Source organism: Quercus lobata, chromosome 12 (genome assembly GCF_001633185.2).
Source record: "Quercus lobata isolate SW786 chromosome 12, ValleyOak3.0 Primary Assembly, whole genome shotgun sequence".
Lineage (NCBI taxonomy): Eukaryota > Viridiplantae > Streptophyta > Magnoliopsida > Fagales > Fagaceae > Quercus > Quercus lobata.
The window spans coordinates 36,971,168-36,998,514 of NC_044915.1; the positions used below are offsets into that span (position 1 = coordinate 36,971,168).

General features: G+C 37.8%; 1 protein-coding gene across 1 annotated transcript; it reads right to left on the reverse strand.

The window, feature by feature from the left end:
- Positions 1–1,794: 1,794 nt before the first annotated feature.
- LOC115969835 lies at positions 1,795–10,570 on the reverse strand. Its single transcript, XM_031089453.1, has 5 exons — positions 9,400–10,570; positions 6,622–6,763; positions 4,050–6,551; positions 2,703–3,161; positions 1,795–2,270 (listed from the first exon to the last, which is right to left on the reverse strand). The coding sequence occupies exons 1-4, from the start codon at positions 10,431–10,433 to the stop codon at positions 2,787–2,789; spliced, it is 4,053 nt and encodes a 1,350-aa protein (XP_030945313.1). The 5' UTR covers positions 10,434–10,570; the 3' UTR covers positions 1,795–2,270; positions 2,703–2,786.
- Between the last annotated feature and the right edge of the window lie 16,777 nt (positions 10,571–27,347).

The following is a 27,347-nucleotide window of genomic DNA, read 5'->3' on the forward strand; positions in this document are numbered from 1 at the left end:
TGCCAAAATAGAATCATTGATGCTGGATGTATTGATAAGTGTGATGTTAAAAATTTAAAATAGATAAAATAACTTTTTAAGTGACTGAAAGCTAAAAAATATAGCTCCCCCAAAGTGAATGCTCTACATCATTCATTAATTTCAATAATTTTTGACAGTACTATTTGGAAGCACCCATAATGTAATCCATGTAACTGATTCCCGCTCTCTTTCGGGGTAGTTTTATTAAGACTCATTTTTTAACCCGAGAGAGAGAGAGAGAGTTGTATAATATTCAGCAATCTCCATCGCCACTGATCACGGGTAGCCATAGATCAAATTTTGTTGTTGAAGTGGCCCGCATACGATGTTTCTAGCATTCTGAATTTGATTATAATCTGAAGATACGAAACATTGACAAGGTTTTCAAGAGCAATGACTTTTTGGGATAATGAAGATTTGAAGCCTTCTCGATTAGAATTTTGGCCTCAAAGTGATTATTTTTATTTTCCATCCGTGGGGAAGATATTTTGAAGTGAGGAAAGGGAATTGCATAGCAAAATTTGCGATCATTATTGAATAAATAGATTAATATGAGAGAATCAAATAAAAGGATAACACTCATTTTTTAACATCCACTTTCATGTTTTAAAATATAGATATTCTAATATCAATTGTAGATATTAACATAAAATAACAGCAGATGGAAACTGTGTATGGGGATTTTTCTTTAATAAATTGGTGTATGCGAGTCGTACCAAGCTTGGAAACCCAAAACCAGTAAAGGTGCATGGGCAGTATTTGCTTTTAAGAGTATTCAGTAATGGAATAAGCGTTTTGGGTTGTGACAACGCCAGTATTACTCACACCACCTACCGAGTTAAGATAAATTTTTTATTTTATTTTAAAAGGAATATAAAAATTTCGGAGATCAGTAACAAGCAAGTCTTCCTTGGCAAATCGTCTGGCTCTCGAACTTAGTTACATATAATAGAATCGTCAAGATACCACATTGGCATCGACGTCCCATACATAACTTGAGCACAGATTTTTTACAAAGCCGAAGACCAGTTATACTCTCTTTAACAAAAACAAAGTAGCAAAATCATACTTTTTCCCCTAGCAAATAGACAAATATTGCTTTTTATATATAAGCCTTTTATTTTAAAAAGAAAATTGTTAACCTTGAAGGATACAATGAAAACTCAAAGGTGTACTCTTAGTCCCAGAAGTGCCTCCACTGCCAACTACAGCTAAACTAACCACATGAAATTGGGGCTGTTTGGTAGGGTGTTTTGAGCAATAGTTTTTAGTGTTTAAATAACATTACATGTATTTCCAAATACTTTTTCAACTACACGTATTTTTAAAAAATACAAACAACGTTATTAAAACAACATTACCAAATAACCCTAAGTTTCCTGGCATCTCACTGCCTTTTTGACTATTGCAGCGTAATCCAAACCATAATGTCTGATATCTCTCTCGTTGTAAATTGACTTTAGTGAAATGACTTTTCAAGACGCAAACAATGCTTTACAATTGTCGCAATTTAAAGAATTTTCTTAATTTTCTTACCACAAATTGAATTGCACCCAAGGCCAGGAAACAATACCCTCTTTTTAATTTTTAATTAAAAAAAAAAGAAAAAAAACCCTTTTCTAAAGACCAAATTATTAACAAACAAGGTTTAAAGATGATCCTGCAGCATCTCTAGAAAAAAAAAAAAAAAAAAAAAAAAAAAAAAAAAAAAACCAGAAGTTATCCAGGTCAAATTTCCCCCTATTTTTCCTTCCTAACACTACGAGAACCATGTATGATCTTAAAGTATATAGAGCCATAGAGGTAATAGTGAGTTGGTAAAATGCAATCTTAGTCAAATACAACAATAAGAAGCAGGAACTATATAGGCAGAAAAATTGGGGGAAAAAAGAAGGTAAGTAGATATTTGGAGAGCGCAAGTTAAGGGGGCAACAAGGTTATGCCAATACCGTTCCCCAAGTCAGCCCATAAAACCATTACAGTTGGCAATCCTATTTCTTTCTTGTCAAAGGTGGGAAAGATGGGTCCTCAAAATAAAGGAACCCCACAAATCTGTTGTCAGTATTCTGATAAACAATCATTTGGACCTAAAGGGAAAAATGAATAATGCGCGAACTGATCTCCAAAATGAAACAAAAGAGGGCGCCATACCAGATTTATAAAATCAGGCTCTTGCATAGGACCAACCTGTGCAGCTATACGAGTCTATCAGCAGGTGATCATTTTTTCCAACTGGTGTCTACCATTACCTGGAAAATATAAAAGCTATCAATGTAAATCATCAGTGACATATACATTCATATTATCTTTTGGGTTTTACCAATATATTTTTTTTTGGGGGGGGTGGGGGAAGATGTCTATGCATGATCATTATCCTTCCTTGGGGATCAGACATTTTACACACTAACAGAAACATTATAAGCCTCCTTAAAAGGAGGTGAGAGGTTATAGATACTGCCTTGGAATAAGAAAAAAAGAAAACAAATGAACTTAGAGCAATTTTTATTCTAATGTCATCATAATTGTAAGTTATTGTTCACTTTGATTGTAACATTTGAAAAAAGGAATAAGAAAGCTGTAGTAATTAGCCATCTTAAAAAATATAGAAAGCTAATAAAAGGATCAACCTATCCTTTAAAACACAGAACAAATGCATTCATGCAATTAGATTTAGTAATTACCTCATATCTCAAAATCTTATTCTTGACAGGAATTGGGTTATATGAGAAGAAATCCTTACAAGGTGTCACAGGACAGTTGGACAATTACAATACATTGAATTGCCCAGAGAACTTAGCCTTGCAGGTTCCACACATAAAACCCACTGAACCTGGTTGCATTCCAGAGTTGGCAGATTCTATATGAAACTCAATTCCACACCAGACACACGCAGTCCTGACCTGATGCCTGCTTGCTAACTTCGGCAACAAAGGCAAAGCTTCCTTTTTAAGCCAAATAGATGAATCAAACCCTTGCTCCATCTCTGCATCATAAGACAAAACATTTGATTCCTCTGGATTAGGGCTTGGCTGCGTTGTCAGGAAATTGTATTCCAAATGTGCTATGCTACTTGATCCAAGCCCTTCTAAACCTGATGTGCTGTCAAATCTCTCATTAGGGCTGAAACTTTTGTCTCCACCCTGTTTATTAAAATACAAAGGTAGCATGTGTTTAATGCTGCTGAAAAATTCCAATACCACATAGCGTAACCTTTTCAGCCTTTATAGTAAAACAAATGTAAATAAATGAAGAAAAAAATTTAATGACCAAGAAAGGGGGCAGTCTGAATTGGTTCTATGTTTTTTTATTTTATTTTTATTTTTTATTATTTTTCTGATAAATGAAATTTTAATTAGAAAAGAAAAAGGGAAAGACACCATAATAATTGTACAATCACCTTTCAAAGGATACAAATAGAAAAGACAATCAATTAAAATCAACAAAAACATGGAGGGGGTGCCTCCTAGAGCAAAATATGACTGTAAAATATGCTCTTTGATTACAAAGGCATGATGTTTGATTCCATTGAAGACCCCCTGTTTCTTTTGTAACACAGAATTCACATGACACACATGATCAAGGCTTGCCACACCTTGGCTCTTCTGCGGCACTGAAACTGACCTTCCAACATTCTAACAGTTCAAGTACTGATTTGGGCATCACCCAAGCCAGCCCAAATTGGTTCTATGTACAAATCAAGGAATTCATAATCCTCTCTAAGCAAGCAATTTAACATTTTTTTACACAAAAGGGGTGGGACAAAGGAATATATCTAGCCATGTGCAACACAAACAAATCAAGGGATCCATCATATTCTTGCTGTCTGACAGATAAAAAGTGAATTTCAGAAATAAATTGATGGCAAATGAGTAATCCTATGACATATCAAAAAATAATCCAGGACTAAAAAAAATGAAAAGAAACTTATTGAAGAAAAAAATTTAGTAGTTTAATTTCATCAAGCATGAACATTTCTGTATTTATCCCAAGCAACATACTGTTGCTTCAAAAATAGTTATGCTTCATACCTTGCTTGTCATTACATCAAAGTTTGGTAAACATTCAGACAATGGCATCAGAGGAGATGAACTATTGGCTAAACCGCTCTGCTGTACATTTTGTTCGTTAGTTCTCCACATAAGCTCTTCCATGACATCCTCATTTGATTGGGCATGATTTCCAAAGCCCATCATTAAATCAGCATCCCTAGGCTTCCCCATGTCTTCGAATCTGGGCTGCTCCCACACTGTGCTTGTATAGAACCTATTCAACTTATTTTCGACTTGTTCACAACCATTTTTAGAGCCTCTTTCATGCTTAAGCTCCCCCACTGCACTACTATAAACGCCAGTTACGTCATTATCAGCGGAGAATGTTTGCTCAGCCCCAGAAGGAACAGAGGAACAACCTTCAGAACTTTGTCCCTGCATAGTGCTTGTCACATGCACATCTAGACCTGCCTGGGTGTCAAAAGCAGGTAACAGTTCAGTGCTCCAAGGGCTCTTCACTTTCTTATTTCCGGCGTCCTCTATTGAGCTACAGGAAACCTTATTCACATCATTCATATTAACCTGGTATTGTTCATAATCAGATTGGCTAAGTAAGCCACTTTCAGAAGGACCTCTTGTCTGTTTAAGTTCCTTCTTTGTACCATTCCAGATGTCACATCCATGCTCATCTGCAGATGAAACAAGTAAAGAGCCTTTAAAACATTTTTCCTGCTCACTGCAAGCAGTAGTATCCACACCTACTCCAGTTTCATTCCTGTCAAAAGCAATACTTAACTGATTATTCTTACAGCTTTCGACTTCATCAAGCTTGAGCCCCTCTAATGTGTCAGTAGAAACTTTATTCATATTATTGTCAAAATCAGATCTTTGCTCATCAGCAGATGGGGCAAATACATGGCTTTTAGAAGCCTCTCCTTGAAAGGGCTCCTCCATTGTGCAATGGGGATTCTTATTTACATTATTATCAACAATGCATTCCTCATCCAAAGATGAAATGTGTAAAGAGCTTCCAGAACTCCCATCTTTCTTAATGCTAATCACAGCTTCGTTGCTCTGGGAAGCATGATTGCTCCCAAAACCAATTGCAATTACATTGTTCCCAGAGATATTGACTTCATCAAATCTAGGCTTGTCCCCTGTGCTAGTAGAAACATTGTTCACAATATTGCTGGCAGAACATGTTCTTTTATCAGTAGACAAGCTACATAAACTGCTTCCAGAGCTCCCTTCCTGCAGAGACTCCACCATGAAGGAACTCACAATCTCGTTCTCATTATTCATTAAACTGGATCTTTGTTCATTCCCAAATGGTAAAAGCGAACAGACTTCAGAACTGCATTGCTGCTTAACATTAGTACAAACATCCTTGAGCCCACTGAGATGATTGTCAAAACCAGATACTGACTCATTATTCTCAAATGTACAACCACTGTCAAATTTCGTATCTTCAACTGTGCTAGTAAGACATTTGTCCTGCAAATCCTCACCACTACATTTATCCTTACCATTCAAAGTATGAAAACCGCTCTCAGAACCAATCTCCAGCTGTGGCTCCTTCACTGAGCGGACAGATGCTTCAATCACATTGTTTTCAACAACAAAAGCTCTCTCATTTCCAGGTGGGGCTAGTGAACAGCTTCCAAAACTTTTACTTTCTGCAACACAATTATCAATTCCACTGGGAATGCATTTGTGGGGATTTGTTTCATCAGAAGATTCACAAATAATTTTATTCTCATTTTTAAGAGAATTTTCATCGACTGGACAAGCATTACATCTATTGGCAAAAACTGTAGCCAAGTCTACCTTCACCAAGTCATCCATATTCATGTTGCAAATTTTATCCTGCTTATCACTATATTCCTCAACTAAAGTATAGTCATCTTTGTCAGCCTTTACATTTTGATTGTCTTGAGACAAAAGAATGAGCAAATGACCATCTGTGTCACCACAAGTTTCAGTAACATTATCTACTTTTATTATACCATGAGAAAAACCAGAACTTAATTCATTGACGACACCAGCAGTGGGAGGTTTTTCCCTGCCAATTCCAATAGATTCATGCATCTTTGAGGTTGATGGCAGAACTCTGGTTGGTGCAGGGACAATGCCCTTCTGCATGCCTTTTAATACTCCCAAAGCCTCAACACTCTTTGCATAGTCCCTCACATGGACCCCAATATGGCCATTGTAACGATGCCTCTCATCAAATATTTTATGGCAGAACTGGCATTCATATTTTCCATCTTTAATTATTACACCATCAGCAATAGACGTACCTTGTTTACACCTATTTGCCGTACTCTGGTGAGATGATATCAGATGATGAACTAAATCATTCTTCCCATCAAATGTCATGGTGCATTTGTGGCATTTTAAAACTTCCCCTGTTTGAATCCCTGAATCCTGTGTTTTCAAGGTGTCCTGCTTCTCATCAGTTAATATAGAAGTCAAGGGGAACTGTGAACAACTAACAAGGTCATCAGCATTCTTCGCATCTTCAAGTTTAGGATCTGCATCCTGTTGCAAACCTTGTAAATATAAATATAAATCAAATTAAATGGGTAAGATGAAGATCCCAGACACTTACATCTCCAAAATCCATTTTGCTAGCTAACTGAAAATTTTCATCAGTATAACCAGATCTGGGTTGGCTTGCATCTTGGAGTCCAGAAAAGGAAAGTAAGTGTGATGAAACTTCCTTGCACGACACAAACTGCTGTCCATTAGGGCTGGATGATTCCGAATTACGGCAAATTGAGTAAGAACCACACGGCATTAAAAAGAATTAAGAATAAGCACCAAGATCAATGAAAGTAGCTGTACACCCTTCTAATCATACATAAGGCAAAAGAAGAAAAGAAAAGGAAAAAAAGGTAAAATCCAACAGTTCCATGATATAACTGACGTAAGATAGGCACAGTTCGAAGTCATTATAATTACCATACTTTCCAACATAATGAAACAACATACATTAAAGAAAACCAAAAAAAATTTAACATTTAAAGGCAAGATTGATCCCAAAAATCCAACCTGAATAAGCTAATTTCGACCCAAAAGCTCAGCAAGTAAAATCTAATTAGTTTGTTACACATAAAAGATCCATTCCCATGAGGAAGAAATCAAATAATTGATGTAAATCTAAGAAGTTTGAGAACAATCCTTTCATAGACTATATAAATTTATGCTCTTAACAAGAACATAAATGCGATGGCAGTTGAAATGACTTTGGCAAAATCAGCTTGAGTCAAAGTCGTTCAGGTCAAAGACAGAAAATCCAAAAGGCCATGACAAACAACCCAAATACATAAAACAAGGCCAGTTCAGGTTCTAGTAAGTTTTATTCTATTCATATTGAGCTAATTAACTACATTTGGAAACTGTATTAAAGTAAGTCAAACCATTGCAATTGAGAGAAAATAAAATGGTGGTGATTGAGAAACAAATGTTTGAGGCTTTAGTGAAGGTAACTGAGGATTGGGTGGGGGATGGCTCAGGCTTGGATCTCTTAAACGTGTCAGATCAATTCTCAAGCTTTGTTTTTGCATAATGGGTCAGGTTGGGTAAAAAAAAATTGGTTTGATGGGTTGGGTCAGGCAAAAGGATTGTTCCCCTTCTTTGGGTATTGTAAAGCTATGGTTTTGATTGAACTTTCTCTCCCCACATATAGGTCGGCTCAGGTGAAGTCTTGGGTTTAGGTAGACTAGATTGGGTCGGTTGCAAACTTTGGCTTTTAAAGGTTTGGGTCAAATGCAAGTATAGTTTTCCCTCCTAATGGATCAGGGCAAGTCTAATTAGGCTGGGTATGGTTCATTTTGTGTTCATCATAAAACTTCCATCAGTTCCACTGCATTGCGATTGATGTCAAACACGGTGCTCAGTCAGTGGTTGACTGTCGACAGCAAATGATGGTTTGCAGTTAGTGATAGAAGCTATCGTGCTTTGAGGTGACACAGTGAAACAGACATTTCGGTTCTCGGAATCAGGGTCAGATTTGCCTAGGGGATCTCAGTGGTGACAACCACTGTAAGGTTGTCTTAGACAAAATGATGTCGACAAAGCACGGGGATTTAAAAAACAGGTTCACCAGCACAAGGATGACTCAATATTGTCTGTTTGGCAGTGATTAAAGATGGGGACAGCTTGGTGCTTGCAAAGTCACAATCTGTGATGAGTAATCAGCAGCAATTGGGACTGTTTGGCTCGAAGACAATAGCTATGGGACAGCTAGCTAGGCTTTTCTATCAATGGTGTGAATAGTTTGGTTCTTTTTTTTCTTTTCATTTTTTTAAATTTTATTTATGGAATTTTGATTTGGTTTTGGGCCTTGAGTCAAATGTTGTTTTATTGTTGGTGGCCATTATGGCTAAAACATGGATTCGGGTTGTGGCTAATCTTGCGCTTTTATATTCATTGTAATGGGTGGATTGTGGTGCCAAACAGGTGGCATATGGGTTGTTGGGATCAATTATGTGTGACCGTGTCAAATTGGTGATTGTGGGCTTTGTTGATTGCAAACAATCTGTTAGGTAATATTGGTGTTGATGGCATTTTGGTCATTGGTGGTGGAGGAGGCTGATCGATGGATTGATGTTTGCTCTAATACCAAAATTGATGCACTCTAAGAGAGGAACTTTGTTTGGGAAACAAAGGGATTGGATCTTAAAATTGACACCTAGAGTTTGAGTTAAACATCAAGTGATAAAATCAATAGAACTAGCCACGAGCAGTTGGGCTTACTTGGAATCAGCAAGCATTAGAAGAAAAATTCCATCTTCCACAGAAGAATCCCTCACCAAATTGTCTTCATAGTGAGCCGTAGTCACTCCAAAAATACCCAAAAAAAAAAAAAAATCTCCTATATATATATATTTGAAAGTCACAATGGGGGAGGAGGGAATTGAACCCTGGATATCTTTCTCCATTGGAAATACTAGGAGGTGCCAATTGGGCTACAAGGCTCTTGGCATATTTCCTAGAAATTAAAATCAATAAATTTTATCAAATTCATGACATACAGCTCAAAAACTTCATTGGGGTATCCTTAAAATCATAAGTTCTCTTCACACTCCAGGCACCAGATATTAACAGGATATAAACATTTTGATATTCCCTGACCATAGCTATACAGTTCAACAATAGACACCTCATATCCACAAGTAGCAGAAGACAACTGAGACATGTTGTATGTTAAAAATTCACTTTAATTTCCTACTTCCATAAGTCTTCTTTTTCTTATTCTTCCTTAGTAATACTTACTAAATCATACTCAAATGTCAAACTTAACAAGTAACTACTATACACACACACACACACACACACAAAATTACTGAAACATAGCATAAAAAATCAAAGAGAAATTGACAACCTTATATATCGGCGGCAATGCAACCATACATAGCCGGCTTTCTTCTTGATAGAGAGCATAAGCTTCCACCCTCTGGGCAACACGTCGCGGATAACACTAGCGGGCACAATCCTCCTGTTCTTCCTCCAGCTCATCCACTCTCCATTCAACCCACTCAAAAACCCTAACAACTCATCCTTGGTCTGCAACCCTTCTGTCCTCCTCTTCAACTCTTCACCATACAAATCCTCCACATTCCCCAATGCAGCCACGTCCACCACATCCCCTTTCTCATTCACCATCACCATCTCTTCCACCACATTCACATCTCTCACTTTTTTCCTCTCATCTTTTCGACTCTTATCGTCCTTCCGCGGCCGCCCTCGCTTCCGCTTCTTATTCCCCTCGCTGCTAACACCAACATTAACCGGCACAATTGGAAGAACCTCCACCTTCCGCTCAATCATCATAACCTCATTCTTCCGCGGCCGCCCTCGCTTCCTTTTCTTCTCTCCGCCGCCGCCGCCGCCGCTGCCGCCAATAACATCAATCGGAACACTCTGGAAGCCGGCATTCGAAGAATCAGGCAGCAGCGACGGTTCGTATTCGATTCGAACATTTTGCAAGCCCTCGGTAGATGGATCGGGTAAGGACGGTTCGTATTCGACCCGAAATGGCACTAGGTCATGATTGTGAGTTTCGGAGGCGAAGAGTTGTTTAAGGAGGGAGATAATTTGTGAATTCTCTTCGTCGATTTGGCGAGGAAGGAAAAAAGGGGAGGAGGAAGTGGAGGAAGGAGACTGGGGTTTGCGAGGAGCGAGGCGGAGACGAGAGTAGGTTTGTTTGCGACTGCCGGCGGATTCGTTGAAGACGGAGCGGTCGATTTTGGGGATCAAAACGTCGTCGTTGTCGTTAGAGGAGGAAAGGGAGGAGGCATTGGAAGAGGAGGAAGAGCAGAGTGAGAGAGAGAAGAGTTCAGACTGAGAGAGGAGGCGGAGGTCGATTAGAGGCAGGGTTTCGAGGCGGTGGTTGTCAACGACGGAGGCGGAGGCCATTTCATAGAATTGAGATTGAGATTGCGGTTGCACGAGTGAGAGCAACTGTTTTGGTTTCTGGGAATGAATAGGATAGATAGGGAAAAAAGAAACAAAGTTAGTGGGTGGGTGGAGTAAAGTGCGAGTGACGTTAATTTAGGGAATCGAGGGTGTGTGAGTTATTATTGCGTTGCGTGGCTTGTGTTGGTTTTGTGAGATTGACGCGGGGTGGCGGCACGTGGGGTTTTTTGATTTGCTTCCTGATTATGAGAACCGCTGGATTAGAATTGGATTGGATTAATAAAGACTAGAGGATTTTGTGGAGAATCTAGAGATTAGTATGTAAAATGACTCGGTCCAGTAGAGAATCCGCATCTTGGTCGTATATAAAGGCCCAATTACCTGAACCCAGCCCAATCATTAACAAAGTTTCATTGTACCTTTTGTTTCGGCCCTATTGGGGGCAATTTTAACATTGGTAGCAGGTACAAGGGCAATGACTTTAGCAGCATCCACATTGACAATTAAATTTGAGATATTAATATTTAGTGATTTAGCCATAGATAATACCATCACTTAAGGACTAAAGTTCAATAAGAAGGTTGGTGGAACCAATTGTTGTAGAGAAACCACAGATTCAAATCTCCATTAGTAAAATATATTTTTCTTCGTGGACATTTTGCATTATTATACTTCTAATTTTAATATATTTATATAACGTATGTATGGATGAAAAAGGATAAATTAAAAGGAAGGGGAGAAGAGTCAGCTAGAATATATTTATCATAATTTGTTGATTTTTTATCCCTAAAATTTGGGGTAAGTTTGATTTTGGTCTATGAAATTTTAAAAAATTCAATGTTAGTTATCAATTTCCTAGTTAAGTTTTTTTTTTTTTTTGCCTCCGTGACTAAGGTAATGTTGAGGTGACTTCAATTAATCTGGTGTACTCTCAAAAAAAATCTGGTGTAATAAATGACTTTTAAAAAATTTTACCACACTTCTTATATGTAGGGAATCAGCTTAAGCCTAGTGCTCCAAAGTACTGGATCCATTGAGATTTAGATACATGTCAAATAATTATCACGTATTCACATCTTGATGAGTCCGGTGTACAAAAGCACTGGACCCAGTGCCGGCTCAAGGCCTAGGCCTAAGGCCCCACAACAAATAAAAAATTTTCCTACTAAAAAAAGGCTCCATCTCCCTTAGTAAAAAGCCCAAAATTTTATAAAAATATAACATTTTTTAAATAATTGGTACTTATTTTTAAGAGTGATGCTAAAAATACCACAAATTTTATTATAGATTTAACTGACATATCACCAATCACATAAAAAAATAATTCAAATACAAATAAATTAAGTTGTTGAAATTCATCAATTACTGCCATAATCACATTTATTGTGAATATTTTGTAGTATTTTTCTTTTTCATTTCTAACAAGGCTTTTAAAATAGGAGACCAATAAAAATTTAACCCAATTGAAATCCTAAGATGTTTCAAATAAAATGCTACAAATGTGATAAATTACCGATGATGACTAATCTCCTACTAAGCCACACACCAAATAATATTTATCTATCTTTTTCTCTTAAAAAGAATTTATAAAATTAAAATTTAGATTACAACTGTACGGCACCAAGATCCCAAAGCCCATACCGGCCTTGAGCCCAGGCCCATACAGGCCCTGGGCCCAGGCCCATACCAGCCTTGGGCGCAGGCTCAGCGGAAAGGTCCAGTTACCCTACGTCCTTCTTGAAATTGCCTTACTGAAAAAACAAGTTTTGGGTTTTGGATTCCAAGAGATGATCGGTCAAACTTTCCCGAGCAAGCATATGAGCCGTGTCCGGGAAAACCATGATATGCACGGGAAACTGAGTTGCCGAACATAATCGATCAAGTTGGAATTAAGTTCCAAGGCCATAAATGCTGCACCGCCCTCTCACCTAAACATCCACTTTAACCAGATCATATTGGACCTTCAGTAGCACTAACGGTGGCTGTAATCATACCCCACGGTGGGCGCCAATTGTAAGAACCAAGTATGAGACTTCTGGACCTTAAATTACTTGGGCTCACAATTTATTTGTAGTGGGCTTGAGGATTTCCTACTCTGGGTCGTTCTCGGCAGAGAGACTCAAAGCAACACTCAGCCTATTCTTTCTCACTTGACTGTTTTCTCTCAGTTTTTCTGAACCCCTTCTTCTCCCAAATTTCTTCTATTTATAGTTAAGGTTAGTGGGGAGATTATGATTACAGCCACCGTTAGTGCTACTGAAGGTCCAATATGATCTGGTTAAAGTGGATGTTTAGGTGAGAGGGCAGTGCAGCATTTATGGCCTTTGAACTTTGTTCCAACTTGATCGATTATGTTCGGCAACTCAGTTTCCGGTGCATATCATGGTTTTCCCGGACACGGTTTATATGCTTGCTCGGGAAAGTTTGACCGATCACCTCTTGGAATCCAAAACCCAAAACTTGTTTTTTCAGTAAGGCAATTTCAAGAAGGACGTAGGGTAACTGGACCTTTCCGCTGAGCCTATGCCCAAGGCCGGTATGGGCCTGGGCCCAGAGCCTGTATGGGCCTGGGCTCAAGGCCGGTATGGGTTTTGGGATCTTGGTGCCGTACAACAACTGTACTTAACTATGCATAGTCATATATCCAAGTTAAAGTAAGTTCATTTTGACTTACTTTTGATTCAACTATAATATTTAATCTTCTATTTGAAATTAACCTTAATTTAGCTAGTATTATTCATCAATTTCTATACTTACATCAAATTAATCTTAATTTAATAAGTATTATATAATTTTATTTAATTAATGTTTACATATAAAAAGACCTCATATAAAAAGGCCCCAAATTTTGTTAGGCCGGCCCTGACTGGACCCAACCCTTGTCCGATGTAAAGTGACCGCCTATTAAATTTACATAAATATATTATTTTTCTTCATCACTTACTGTTTATTACATCAAAATTAAAACAAAATTGTGGTAAAAAAAGGAAAGTTGCGATTCTAGATTTTCATTTCCCTTCCCCAAACCAAGATCTCCACGGCGGCAGGCAAGCCTAACGCCATCCACGCCAGAATCTAAGGGTGGTAAAGTGTATAACTCCATTAATTTAAATCCAAACGGCAGACGCAACGCAACAGAAAAGTCAAGCTTTACCAAAAAAAAATCCAAATAAGCGAGATACGCAACCAATACATACCCAAACCAACCATACGCCTAGCATAAATATGCAAATCACAAAAATGCCATATTCATCGGCAATAAGGTGACAAAGTAGTTGCCTGTCTGTCTCAGCAAATACTTAATCTATCAAGTGTCATTATTGACGATCAAGTACATGGCTTAAAATGTAAGTACGTGGCTACCACTACTTTTGTTGTATTGTATGTATGTGTCGTCGCCCAGGTGTACGTTGTCTATATTTTATTTCTTCTCTCTGTCTATTTCGATGGGACAAGAGAAGTTACTATTCTGTAAATCTTTTCATAGATTTATCAGGTTGCAACTTGCAAATAGGTTAAATCCCAATGCATTTAATTTTTTAAATTAAATATATATAAATTATAAATCAGTACTACTGGCAATTGATTCCCACCACATACTTTTGTCATGCTACTGCAGCCATGCATTTTTTTTTTAATCCCCCAACTGAGTTTGGAACAATTTATCCAATTCCTGCACATAAAGAATTATTTTCCGTACCTTAACAAGCGATGTAATTGTAGCATGGTGGAAAGTGAAGCAAAAAAGGCAAACCTTATGGTGCACTAATTAGTTTTTTTTGGGTTAAATGGTGCACTAATTAGTTGCTTGCTTACTTTTTAAATCCCCTGATAACTCCTGCCGACCATTAATATCATCAGGGAGGAAAAAGAGCATTAGGTTTAGATGTGATAGAATGTGTGGTCCCAGTTTTGAAAAGAAAAAAGTGTTTTTGCATTTTTCCCCCCTTCCCGGAGAAAGTGTACTAGGCAGTCTTTAATTATTATTTGGCCAATCCTTATCGCCACACTTTTATCCTAGAGGATAAAATAATAGGAATGTAAGAGATATTAAGGTCAAATCTTGAGTAAGGTTAAAAACTTCCAATCCACTCTCCTAATTCATGTTTGTTGTAAGTTCAAGTGATTATCATCCTATTCAAGGTTGTAAACAAGTCGAATATTGTTCTTTATAAGTAGAAATAATTATTATTCTATTCACGATGGTAAATGAGTCGAGTTTTGTTGAATAGTAAAATGTTGGAGTTTGATTTGATAACAAAAGTAAATTATTTAAGCTTGGCTCAAATTAGAATAAAGCCTACAGATAATATTTAAACTCAAGTTCGTCAAAAATTCTAAAAACGTGAGCTTAACTTGGCTCAATTTAATTCATTAGTCAAGTCAAGCTCAAGATCATATTAAGCTTTTGAGTTTGATATTCAACACAAGTTCATTATCAACCACATATCAAGTCCAATTGTTTTAGATAAGGGGTCTCAACTCTTATTTAATTAAGGTCTTAGTAAGATACGGGAATATTTGTCAAGCTCAATCAAGCTTACTACCAAGTCTTTAATGCTCAAATTGTTTTTTGTTTGTTTTTTTATTATCAAGTCATAGTAGTCATGAGTCTATTCTTGAAGCTTGGGTTGTACTTGCTTAATTAACAAACTTAAAACTAAGATTCAAACTTCGCTTATTTATAAACAACCAAACATGAATGAGTTTTTTATTGAGCCAAACTTGAGATGTTTATGAACGGTTTGGTTCATTTACAATCATATTTCTTTTTTCTTTTTTCTTTTTTTGCTTGAATTTATAGCCTTAATTCTAATATTTAGGTTAATTTAGGGCTTAGCGTACTACACTATTATTTTAATGATTCATTATAAACATATAATACTTAATGAATTCGGTTCAATTAATAACATTTTAACTACTAAGAGTCTTGTCTTAACTAGTTGGCATCTTGTTTTTCCAAGGAATATATCTATGGTTCAAATCTTCACTTCCCCAAATGCATAATTAATAGTCATAAGTAAGGGAACAAAGTAGGAAGAAAAATATGGAAAAAATTTGATCATGCAAGGGGTGACTTCCCTTTTAAGGTGTGTTTAGTAGAGTGGATTTTAGAGATGATGGAAAAAAAAAAATAGAGAAAATAAGGAGGGAAAACTTTTTGGAGGGTGTTTGGTCAAGAGGGGGGGGGGGGGGGGGAGGAAAATGATAGTGGGGCCCAACAAAAAGTTTTTTTTCCTAAAGTTAGGAGAAAACTTAGTGGGGGGAAATCAGATGGGTGAAGAACAAAAATGCCTATGTGCAAGTTGCACATGGGCTTCAGTACGTGTTGTTTTGTTTTTTTTTTTTTTTTAAATTTCCAGTTTTAATAATTGTATGATTTTTGTTCTCATTCTTTTTTTTTTTTTTTTTTCATTTGCTTTCCTGGGCTTCAGTAACCTTGTTAAGTGTTTCTTTTGTTCTCATTCCATTTTTTTTTTAGACATGATTTTTATTTTTTAATAAATTTGGGTGATTGTATTTTTTATTTATTTTTTGTTTTAATTGGGTATCGTTTTTTAATATGGGTATATGATTAAATTTATACAAACTCATTTTTTCCATCCCTCCACTTTTTCACTCCCAACCAAACAAAAATGAGGGAAATTAAAATCTTTTCTATCCTTCCACCATTTTCCATTCTCACTTTTCCACCCCTCCATCCAAACAAACCCATATTTTTGTTAATACACTCACCTCCTTTCTAATTTGGAATAAAACACTCATCTCTACTAAAATGCAAACTATTTACACTAACTTTTCCCATAAATGATTGGGAAAAAAAAAACTTTAAAAAAATCCTTAAAAAGGGCTTTTATAAATCCTGAATTTCATATTAGAGGTGATGTGGATATTTAAGTCAATGATAAAAAAAAAAAATCATGATTTTTTAATAATTTTTTTAAGTAATCTAAGAGAAATTAGTGCAAATAGTTTTTATTTAAGGAAGGTGAGTGATTATTTTAAAATAAAGAGAATGCATGTGAGTGAAATAATAAAGGGTGAGGTTTAAGTCCAGTGTCTAGTTGCACTGGACTATTAAAATAATAACACATGTCCATTTTTAGACATGTATCACCATCTAAACGGATTCAATGCACTGGACCTAAGCCTCATCCAATAATTAAAACCTCAAAGAAGTTCACTGTAACTTTCCTTTTATAAATTTTTACTATTTATAGGTTTTACTCAAGTAAATAAAGGTAATGAGCAGATGAACCTAGACTTTCAAAACTCACTCACTTCATAGCTGACAAGGAAACATTATAGAAAGAGATTTGTCTAAAGAGTTTGATCGCGTAAGGGGTGACATCATCGAGCAAGATAAAAGGCATCAACTTGCAGTGAATAATGCACAAAAGTATATATATATATATGTAAGGACGCGATTCGTGGCGGACCGTAACAGTGTCGGGTTCGCACGTGAAAAGGCCCCTAACAACATCATTTGTAGAGCGTGGGTTTGGAAGGCTAGGCCTTGATCGATAGGCGGTGGGTTTTTCGCGGTGTTCGTACCAGTTTAAGTTTTCCTACACCCCTGGAGTCTTTCTCCTGGAGGTGGGCTGGGAGGCTCTGGTTTTTGGCCATTTTTCCCAACCCTTTCTTTAGGTTACTTATTTTTCCTTTTATACTCGCCTGCGTCCACTGTCCTTCGCCCACGTATAGGGTCAACCTTTCCAAAATTGATACTTGTCCCATCAGCCCATATTCAAAATCGTCGGGGGTGGTTGTAAATGCCAAAGACTGCGGCTCTGTCAGGGTCAGAGCATTGAATGGCAATGAGAGCAGCTTTCCCTGGATATTTTAGATCTTTCGTCCTGATTTCGGTCCTATACCGTTTTTACACTTCCTTCAGGGGGGGAACTTTGGGTCTGCCGAGGACTGAGCCGTCCTCGGCGATATCCACAGGCTATTTTGTCGAACTTGGGCCATAGCCCTCCTCGGCTTGAGCCTTCGGATTTTCCCCAGGTAGATGGGCCTGGCCCGTAAATCATTTGGACCCCACAATAGCCCCTCAAAACCCGGCTGTCCAACCTCTTGGTTGGAAAGGGGGGTTTTGGTGATGCCAAACTTCTTCCTACAGCCCAATCAATTTGGCCTTTTAATAATGCTGGCGGCTCCTCATCTGTTCAAGAAACACGCCGGTCTATGAGGCAGCCTTTTGATTTCGCGCTTGATGCGCTCTTATCGTTTGGGTATCCCAAAACGTGCTTTTAATGACCACTATTTACGAGACTGCTTTAATTCGGCGGTTTGTTTTGATGGGGTGGAGAAACGGAACCGGCATGTTCGTGTTGGCAGATTCCTTTGGATATCTGAACCTATTAAATGTCTCCCGCTCCACCCTCAGTATAAGAAGGAAAGGCGGAGGTTATTGTTTTTGTAAAGAATTCCTTCTCATCTTTCTGAGATTTGAAATATTTGGCCTCCCCAAGGGTTCATTTTACCCACTGGTTCACAAACTAAATCGTGATACACTTTATCATAACAACGAGTGATGCAGGAGCCAAACCCCTCCCATAGACGCCATGTTCCAATAAAGCTCCTTATGGCTCGATCGGGACAGGGATGGCGAAGACTCAAAATCAACCTCACCCTTCTTTCAATCAAAATCCGAAGCAGGGACTTGTCACGTCAAACTTTCGGCGTGACTGAGTCGAGAACACCCATCATCAGTACCAACCGCTCTCCTATGAGCATACCTAGTATGGCTCCAGTGTGTTGGGAGTCAAGATCGAGGCAGGGACTAAGCGTCTCTACTTCTTCCTCTCTTCCTTCACTGGGGCTATTCTCCATCTCCCTTTCTTAGTCTTCCCAGCACCAGTTCCATCCTGGTGCTTCCACTTCTCCCTCTTTTGCTCATTTTTCTTTCTTTTCATCTCTTCTCTCTTTTCTTCTCCTCCTTCTTTACTCATGTCCTCCATCTTCTTCATTCATCTCCTCCATCTTCTTCATTAATTTCTTCCTTACTATTTCCTTCTCCGCCATTTCTTCCCAAAGACGGTTCTTATCATTATATGAGCAGTATCGAGGCAAAGATTGGAGAGACTTTGAAAACGAGTTTAAAAGACGCCTGGGAGTTTAGTTATCTGTACTACGGATGTAACTATCGCTTAGGTAGTTCGCATTTTGTATAGGCTCGTTCGAGCCCTTCTTTGTACATTGTAATAATTTTTCGTATTAATAAAAATCGTTGTTATTTTATTTCGCATGTTTTATCTCTATGCTTTTTTTTTTCCTTTTGGATCTACAAACGCTGCTCGGCATATTAATATAGCATCTAAATCAATGACGGCTAAGACCAAAAGATTTGATAATAAAAAGACGTCGCCATAATTTTAATAGAAATGCTTGACATAATAAGGCCGATCAGTGAAGAGTAATACTTACCCCATGCTAGCCGAGGAGAGAAACGAAGGCTTGATGTCATGTAAGGAATAACCATTTGAAGACATAGCACCCACCAAATGAGCGGCCTTCTTATATGACTAAGTGCTGGGGCTTTCCACCCCCTTCCTTACACCTTTATTGGCCTTAACCTTTTATGGTGTTTAAGCCGTGGATGAAGTGACCTGACATTTTTATCAAGTAACCCATCTTACGGGATTCAAACCTTTTCTTATCCAAGTATTTGGTTTCCCCATTGGCTTGGGTCCGAGGACCATACAAGGCCTTGGTTCTGTCCAAAACTTGTAATTTTTATAATTTTTTGTACTTGGTTTCCCCATAGGCTTGGGTCCGAGGACCATACAAGGCCTTGGTTCTGTCCAAAACTTGTAATTTTTATAATTTTTTGTACTTGGTTTCCCCATAGGCTTGGGTCCGAGGACCATACAAGGCCTTGGTTCTGTCCAAAACTTGTAATTTTTATAATTTTTTGTACTTGGTTTCCCCATAGGCTTGGGTCCGAGGACCATACAAGGCCTTGGTTTTGTCCCTGGGCCCATATGCTGAACGGGCCTGGGCCGCGAATTTACTGGGCCCACAAATTAAGAGGTGTTTCCATAACCTTTGATCACACGGTACCTTTTGGCGTCCCAGTGTTCGAGGTGCACCCTCTCGAGACTCCTTTATCCTTAGGATTGCAGACGACGTTGGAAATCGAGCCAGAGACATTTTGTCTGTAGCGTTCCTTGGGACGCTGCGAGAATTAAATGCCATCGGTTTACTTCTGGGTATAAATGGGATAGGGGATCACTTCACTTGCACATGAACTCTCCCGTTCCCTTCAGAACTATATTTCTTCCATATCCGCGATCTCTCTTTCTAGTGCCACTGCCCCAAAGCAAGATGTTTGAGGCTTGGATAGGGATGAAAGGTCTCCGCGTGCTTCAGAGGCACCGAATCCTCAAGGTGATATGGTATGGATAAGGATGGCACAGATTCAAGCCAGTCTTCCGCCTTGACAGGAGGAAGATGGTATTCCTCCTTCTTTTAGTCAAAATCCGAAGCAGGTTCTGGTCATGCCAGATTTTTGGTATGTCAGGAAAAGGAATTTCCGCCATCAGCGCCGTCTGCCTTGTAGCAGGCAAATTTTTGCGGGGGCTTCCCAACTTCCGGCTCCCTACACCTTTTCTGTAGATGGTGTTAGCCTAAGGTCAGGTTTCCTGCACCTTTTCTGTACCGGTGCAGGCCCCAAGTTGGGTTCTTTTGCTGCCTGAGTTATGGGCGTGCAAAAACATGGAGGGGGAATAAGGTCTCGAGGCAGTAGCCAACCTCTCCTCTGAACTGCCTCCTCGGTTTTATCTTTACTCTCTTGTATTCTTCGTTACTTACGTAGTTAGCTTCGATGTAGGCTTTGTTTCAGCTTTCCATTGTACACTGTACTGTTCCTTTGTCTTAATAAAATATGTGTTTATTTCTCTATACATATCTTTCTTCTCCGTAACCACTACTTTATGCATGAATATTAAATATGAGTTTGCCCTTAATGATATTCTAGGCAGAGAAAGGCCTTAACACAGATTCCTACTAGTTTAGACTTACAAATATTATCAAACATAACAAGGTTAGTCATCAAATAAATTAAACTCTTGGAACTAACCGGGATAACGGCTGAGTGCTACGCGATGCATACAAGAGCGATGTCCGAGTACGACAAACTCTAAGTAATTCGTCCGAGAGGGTAGCCGAGTAGCGAGGGGTTTTGGTTGTGCTTCTGGATAATATGTTACGCCGTATCGCATCAACCCCTTTGATATTGGGGGATCAGAGGGTGGACCGAGGAATCCGCGCAATCAAGGTATTAACCCATCTGTTAACGCGGAGCTCTCTTGGGATGAATTTTGAGGTTTATGTGCCATAGTTTTTTTTTAAAATAGTTGGTTCCCCATCCAGGTAGTTGGTTTCCCCAGAGGCTTGAGTCCGAGGACTATGCAATGCCTTGGTTCTATCCAAAACCTAGTTTTCCTCATCCAGGTAGTCGGTTTCCCCAGAGGCTTGAGTCCGAGGACTATGCAATGCCTTGGTTCTGTCCAAAACCTAGTTTTCCACATCCAGGTAGTTGGTTTCCCCAGAGGCTTGAGTCCGAGGACTATGCAATGCCTTGGTTCTGTCCAAAACCTAGTTTTCCACATCCAGGTAGTTGGTTTCCCCAGAGGCTTGAGTCCGTAGACCATGCAATGCCTTGGTTCTGTCCAAAACCTAGTTTTCCACATCCAGGTAGTTGGTTTCCCCAGAGAGGTAAGAGGCTTGAGTCCGAGGACTATGCAATGCCTTGGTTCTGTCCAAAACCTAGTTTTCCACATCCAGGTAGTTGGTTTCCCCAGAGGCTTGAGTCCGAGGACTATGCAATGCCTTGGTTCTGTCCAAAACCTAGTTTTCCACATCCAGGTAGTTGGTTTCCCCAGAGGCTTGAGTCCGAGGACATGCAATGCCTTGGTTCTGTCCAAAACCTAGTTTTCCACATCCAGGTAGTTGGTTTCCCCAGAGGCTTGAGTTTGAGGACTATGCAATGCCTTGATCTGTCCAAAACCTAGTTTTCCACATCCAGGTAGTTGGTTTCCCAGAGGCTTGAGTCCGAGGACTATGCAATGCCTTGGTTCTGTCCAAAACCTAGTTTTCCACATCCAGGTAGTTGGTTTCCCCAGAGGCTTGAGTCCGAGGACTATGCAATGCCTTGGTTCTGTCCAAAACCTAGTTTTCCACATCCAGGTAGTTGGTTTCCCCAGAGGCTTGAGTCCGAGGACTATGCAATTCCTTGGTTCTGTCCAAAACCTAGTTTTCCACATCCAGGTAGTTGGTTTCCCCAGAGACTTGAGTCCGTAGACCATGCAATGCCTTGGTTCTGTCCAAAACCTAGTTTTCCACATCCAGGTAGTTGGTTTCCCCAGAGGCTTGAGTCCGTAGACCATGCAATGCCTTGGTTCTGTCCAAAACCTAGTTTTCTCTTTGTGTGGGATCTTGGCTTTAGGGGAGTTAGCTCCGCAGCCAAGCCCCTAGAGTTTATCCATACGGTTAACGTTACCACGTGCCTAGTTTGCTCTTTACGGGGGACCTTGGCTTTAAAGGAGTTAGCTCCTCAACCAAGCCCCTAGTCAAGAAACGTAGTCCGTAACAGAATTTTGTACTAGAACTCTATAACCAACGGTTAGATATAACGAAGAAACTCTATCGACCCACTTCCTATACCAACACACAAGCCTTTCCCACAGACGGCGCCAATTGTAAGGACGCGATTCGTGGCGGACCGTAACAGTGTCGGGTTCGCACGTGAAAAGGCCCCTAACAACATCATTTGTAGAGCGTGGGTTTGGAAGGCTAGGCCTTGATCGATAGGCGGTGGGTTTTTCGCGGTGTTCGTACCAGTTTAAGTTTTCCTACACCCCTGGAGTCTTTCTCCTGGAGGTGGGCTGGGAAGCTCTGGTTTTTGGCCATTTTTCCCAACCCTTTCTTTAGGTTACTTATTTTTCCTTTTATACTCGCCTGCGTCCACTGTCCTTCGCCCACGTATAGGGTCAACCTTTCCAAAATTGATACTTGTCCCATCAGCCCATATTCAAAGTTGTCGGGGGTGGTTGTAAATGCCAAAGACTGCGGCTCTGTCAGGGTCAGAGCATTGAATGGCAGTGAGAGCAGCTTTCCCTGGATATTTTAGATCTTTCGTCCTGATTTCGGTCCTATACCGTTTTTACCCTTCCTTCAGGGGGGGGGGGAACTTTGGGTCTGCCGAGGACTGAGCCGTCCTCGGCGATATCCACAGGCTATTTTGTCGAGCTTGGGCCATAGCCCTCCTCGGCTTGGGCCTTCGGATTTTCCCCAGGTAGATGGGCTTGGCCCGTAAATCATTTGGGCCCCACAATATATATATATATATATATATATATAATATAAGACATGATATGTCGTATGCATGTGAAAGAACACAACCTTGCTAATTTTTTTCCCCCAGAACATGATGAGAGGATGAAAGTTACAAGGTCTGTCTTAAACCTTAACTTAAAAGAAATACTTTTGTCTAACCCAACATCAATTATTCTCACTTCTTATTGATGTGACATCTCTGAGACCTAGGCAATGTTTGGATCCACGTTTAACCACGTTTGCGTCTGCGTTTATTATAAATTGTTGGGTTTCTATTTTTTTTTTTTTTTTCACGCGTTTTGTTTTGGAGCATTGCGGTTACGGTTCAATGAACAGTAATCACAAATGTTGACTTTCTGAGTGAATAGTGCACATATGCACTGTTTACAGACCCACAAATTACACTTTTTATCAACTTTTTCATTAAAAATGGGTCCCACGGTACTATTCACACATTTAAAAATTATTTTGCTACAGTGTTTTCAGTTTTCAGTTTTAGCAAAATAAGTTCTATCCAAACACACCCTAGTCCACCTGACTAAAAGGTTTTTTTACTTTTTCTTTTTCAATACAAGTGAACCAAAGAAATAAGTGAATGAAACATTGAAACTAGCTCATATAGAGGAAGCATTATTTCTAAATCTAGCTAAGAAAGAGAATAAAAAGGTTCAAAGGATTCTTTCAAATACTATATGCGTGGTTGAACCAGCTTACAAGGTATGCATCACCTGATTTGCAAGTGATTAAATGGTGAAAAGAATGGTGAAAAGAAGCGTGGTAGTCTACACTCTTGACCGGTGTACCCCATGAAGTATATATCCTCAACTGGCCAACACAAGAAAAATAATATATAATAATGATCAAGCATATGTATGACTAGACAATAAATTTCGTTGATCATTCTGGAAACCATTAAAGAAAAGAATAGGAATCATATGCCCCCTTATAATTAATTATAATATGCAATTATGCATCATAAAGGTATAAACTTTTAATTTAAAGATACAAACTTTATACGGGATTTACATAAAATATTTTTATACACATCGAGTCAATACTATGATCAAAGATACTATTTCTATTGATGACCAAGTTGATACTGATATGAGAATAAAAAACCCCTTATAATGTAGAGGTAAAAAAGATATAAATAATTTTAAAATGTCATATTCAATCTACAAGATCCTGAAAGTTGAAAGGTAATTGAATAATAATCTTACCCTCAATGTTCATTTTTCTATATATTTTTTTGGATGCTGGTTCCAAGCAAAGATATAAATTATTTATAGTTTTGAATTTTACATAGAACTTACTGCCTTCTTATATGATATAAGTAGTCTTAAATAACCACCATTCATGTTAGGCGAGTTGGTACTTAAGCTTTAAAGACTTGAGGGGTTCATGGACCAAGGTTCGAGTGGTCCTAGGAAAGGATGGGATTATATTGTCGATTGTCAAAAAAAAGAAGACGATAGGTTTTAATGATTTTTAGATTTTGTTTGGTTGAAATGATGAAAAAGTTGAAAAATAGAAAAAATTTAGTTTTCTATTATGTGTGTTTGGTTCAAGGATAGAAAAATATAATGATGAAAAATAAATATAAAATTTTCTTGTTTGATACTTTGATGGGGAAGAAAATTGAGAAGATGCAAAAGACAACTTGTCTAAATTTACTATATTGCCTATAAAAACTATTTTTTTTAATGAGTATATAAGAAGTATGTTATACTCAACGTAAGTAAAGTTTTTTTTTTTTTTTTTTTTTTTTTTTTTTTTTTTTTTGTAAATTGTATTTGATTGTGAAGGACTTGGTGGAAAATCACCCATCCCATTTTCCTTCGTTTTCATTTTCTTTCCTTAATCAAATTGTAAAAAATCCAATTTTCCCCTTCATTTCCCTTCTCTCCTTTTCAGCCAACCAAACATAGGCTTAATTTTTTGGTCCATGTCATATTAATTAAGCAATGTTACCTAAGCATTCTATTAGACAAGTAGGATAGAAAAATTAATGGAAGTGGACATAAGGACATAAAATAGAATGTTTTCAATAATCAACAAAAGAGAAGAAGTTTTTAACAAGGTTTTCAGACCCGGACCGTTCATTGAACTGTAAAAGAAAGAGGTGCAAGGTTTTTGAGGTCGAACCATGATAACGTCATAATTAATTTAATAATTAATTAAAGTCTAAATATAGATATTAAATTTATAAAACTAGCAAAATTAACAATATATCTATATATGTGAGGAAAATTTAATGATTTTCAAGCATATATTTAATAATTAAATAAGAAAGTTAATAAAATAAAATAATAACTATGAAAACATTAAAATTTATGATTAATTTTTGAAGTAAAGTTGAATATCTTTGAAGGATTTTAATTATAATTTTTGTTATTCCTTGTAAGAGATGGATAATTTAATTAAGTAGAATAAAATTGTGTTAAGTTGTTTGTTTGTTTGTTTGTTTTTTTTTTTTTTTTAAATTGCTAAGGGGTTGGACCGCACGGTTCTCACCGATTCATACGGTCCAACCCCGGTTTTGGGAATTTACGGAATTAACAAAAAATCCGATTCTTTAGACTTAAAAAACCGGTTTTCATCCCGATTTTCGGTTTTCACGGTCCAACTTTCCAGTCCAATCTGATCCGGTTCTGAAAACCATGATTTTTAATAGTCTATGGATGAAAACCAAATTTCATGCTTTTTTTTTATACATATACATATATATATATATATATATATATAGAAAAAAAAACTTCATGTAAACTTCAAGAAAAAAAAAATTGGTTATTATTTATTACTTAGACATACTTTATTATTTTTATGAATTTTTAGTTCATGAAATCCCACAAAATATATGATACAACTAAATAAGGATAGCAAACATTTTCCGTCTTATATGGCCGGTCTTGCTCCATGCAAATTTTCCTCACTATAAAAAGGTGATGGGATATAGACAGGTTTTACTTGTCTTATCTTTTATATATATATATATATATATATATATATATATATATATATAAAGTCGAAGTTAACTAATTAAAGGATGGAAAAATAGTACCGACCTGCCTCGCTTCCATTTAATTTGCATGGGTTTTCTCGACTTCAAAGAGTCAAAGACGAGACAAGACACTCTTGATCATACTCAAACCTGTCCAGTGACCACCCAAATTGCTTCTGGTTGGATGAGAGAGGATAAAAATGGTTGATTTGGAGTAAAATAACCTCCATGAAGCCGAACTTTTGAGGGGAATGGAGAGAAATATTTGATGACTTTTGACTTTATATGCTGAAATTACTAATATATCCCTCTTAAGTCAAAAGTATTTTAAACATTAATTTTTTTCAAGGAGTACATACGTAAAAACTCAACAAAAGAATATTCTATATTTTTCTTTTTTCCTATTTCCCTTTCCTTCCTATATTCAAACACCCCAAATGATTTTTTTTTTTTTCTCTTTTCCTCTTTCTTTTCTTCCCTCAACAACCAAACATGGTGTTAAACACAATTAGAGGCTCACTATAAAATAAAATAGATTTTACTAACATATAATCCATTCTAGGAAATTTTTTATTGAAAATTTAAAAAATTGTTAAAATTTTTTGACAAAATTTTCAATTTTTAATAATTTTTTTAAAATAAATTATTAATGTATACGACATATATTAACCGAATTCAAATAAAATATAGGGTAAGGACATCATGTTTGTCATGTCTAGTAACTACCAGAGGTTGTACACACCCTGCCTGAACCGGATCTTGATTTCTTAAATCATCATTTTCTAGAACAATTCAGAACAGATCCCTCCTCTTCTCTTCGCATGTATAACCTCATTTGATGTTGACTATTTATTTCCCTAGAAGACAACAGCTTGAAATCAATCTATGGGCTGGGTGAAACTTTGGGAATGTAGACAAACCAATAGCAACCAGAATCCAGATTTTACATGAAAGGTGCTATATAGCCTGTAACCTATAGCATTAGCATTGGAAAATTCCAATGCTATTCTATTTTACCATTCTAAAACACCACTTTATCAATATACCATACCATTTTACAATTCCTCTACATCCCAAAACTCTATTTTTATTAAAATATTATTTTTTAACCCATTTTTTATTATTTCTTCCCAACCGTTCAGCTTATTTTCCTGGGCTTTTCAACAGCCATTTTTATTCCTCTCTCCCAGCACCGATTCAACACACAACACACACCCATTATACAACGATCAACCTATCCAAACCCATCATCACACCCACACACACACAAACACAAACATCAAACCAGCAACAAAGCCACGCATAAACATCAAACCAGCAACAAAGCCACGCACAAACACAAACCAGCAACAAAGCCAAGCCACGCACAAACAAACACAAACCCATTCAAAAATCGGGCCACCGATCAAAAACCCAGGCCAGGCCACCGATCCACGCCGCCGATCAACAAATCCACACCGCTGATTTGAAACCCAAGCCACCGATCAAAAACCGAAGCAAACCCATTAAAAAAAAAATCATCACCGGAGCAAACCCATTCAAACCCATTCAAAAAACATCATCACCGGAGT

What these genes read in the sequence shown, in the direction of transcription:
- LOC115969835 (XM_031089453.1), bottom strand. Translation starts at nt 10,433, where the DNA reads ATGGCCTCCGCCTCCGTCGTTGACAACCACCGCCTCGAAACCCTGCCT. An exon ending in CATTGCCGCCGATATATAAG is followed by an intron (nt 6,764 to 9,399) that starts GTTGTCAATTTC and finishes GGAATCATCCAG; the next exon opens with CCCTAATGGACAGCAGTTTG. An exon ending in GCAAAATGGATTTTGGAGAT is followed by an intron (nt 6,552 to 6,621) that starts GTAAGTGTCTGG and finishes GGTTTGCAACAG; the next exon opens with GATGCAGATCCTAAACTTGA.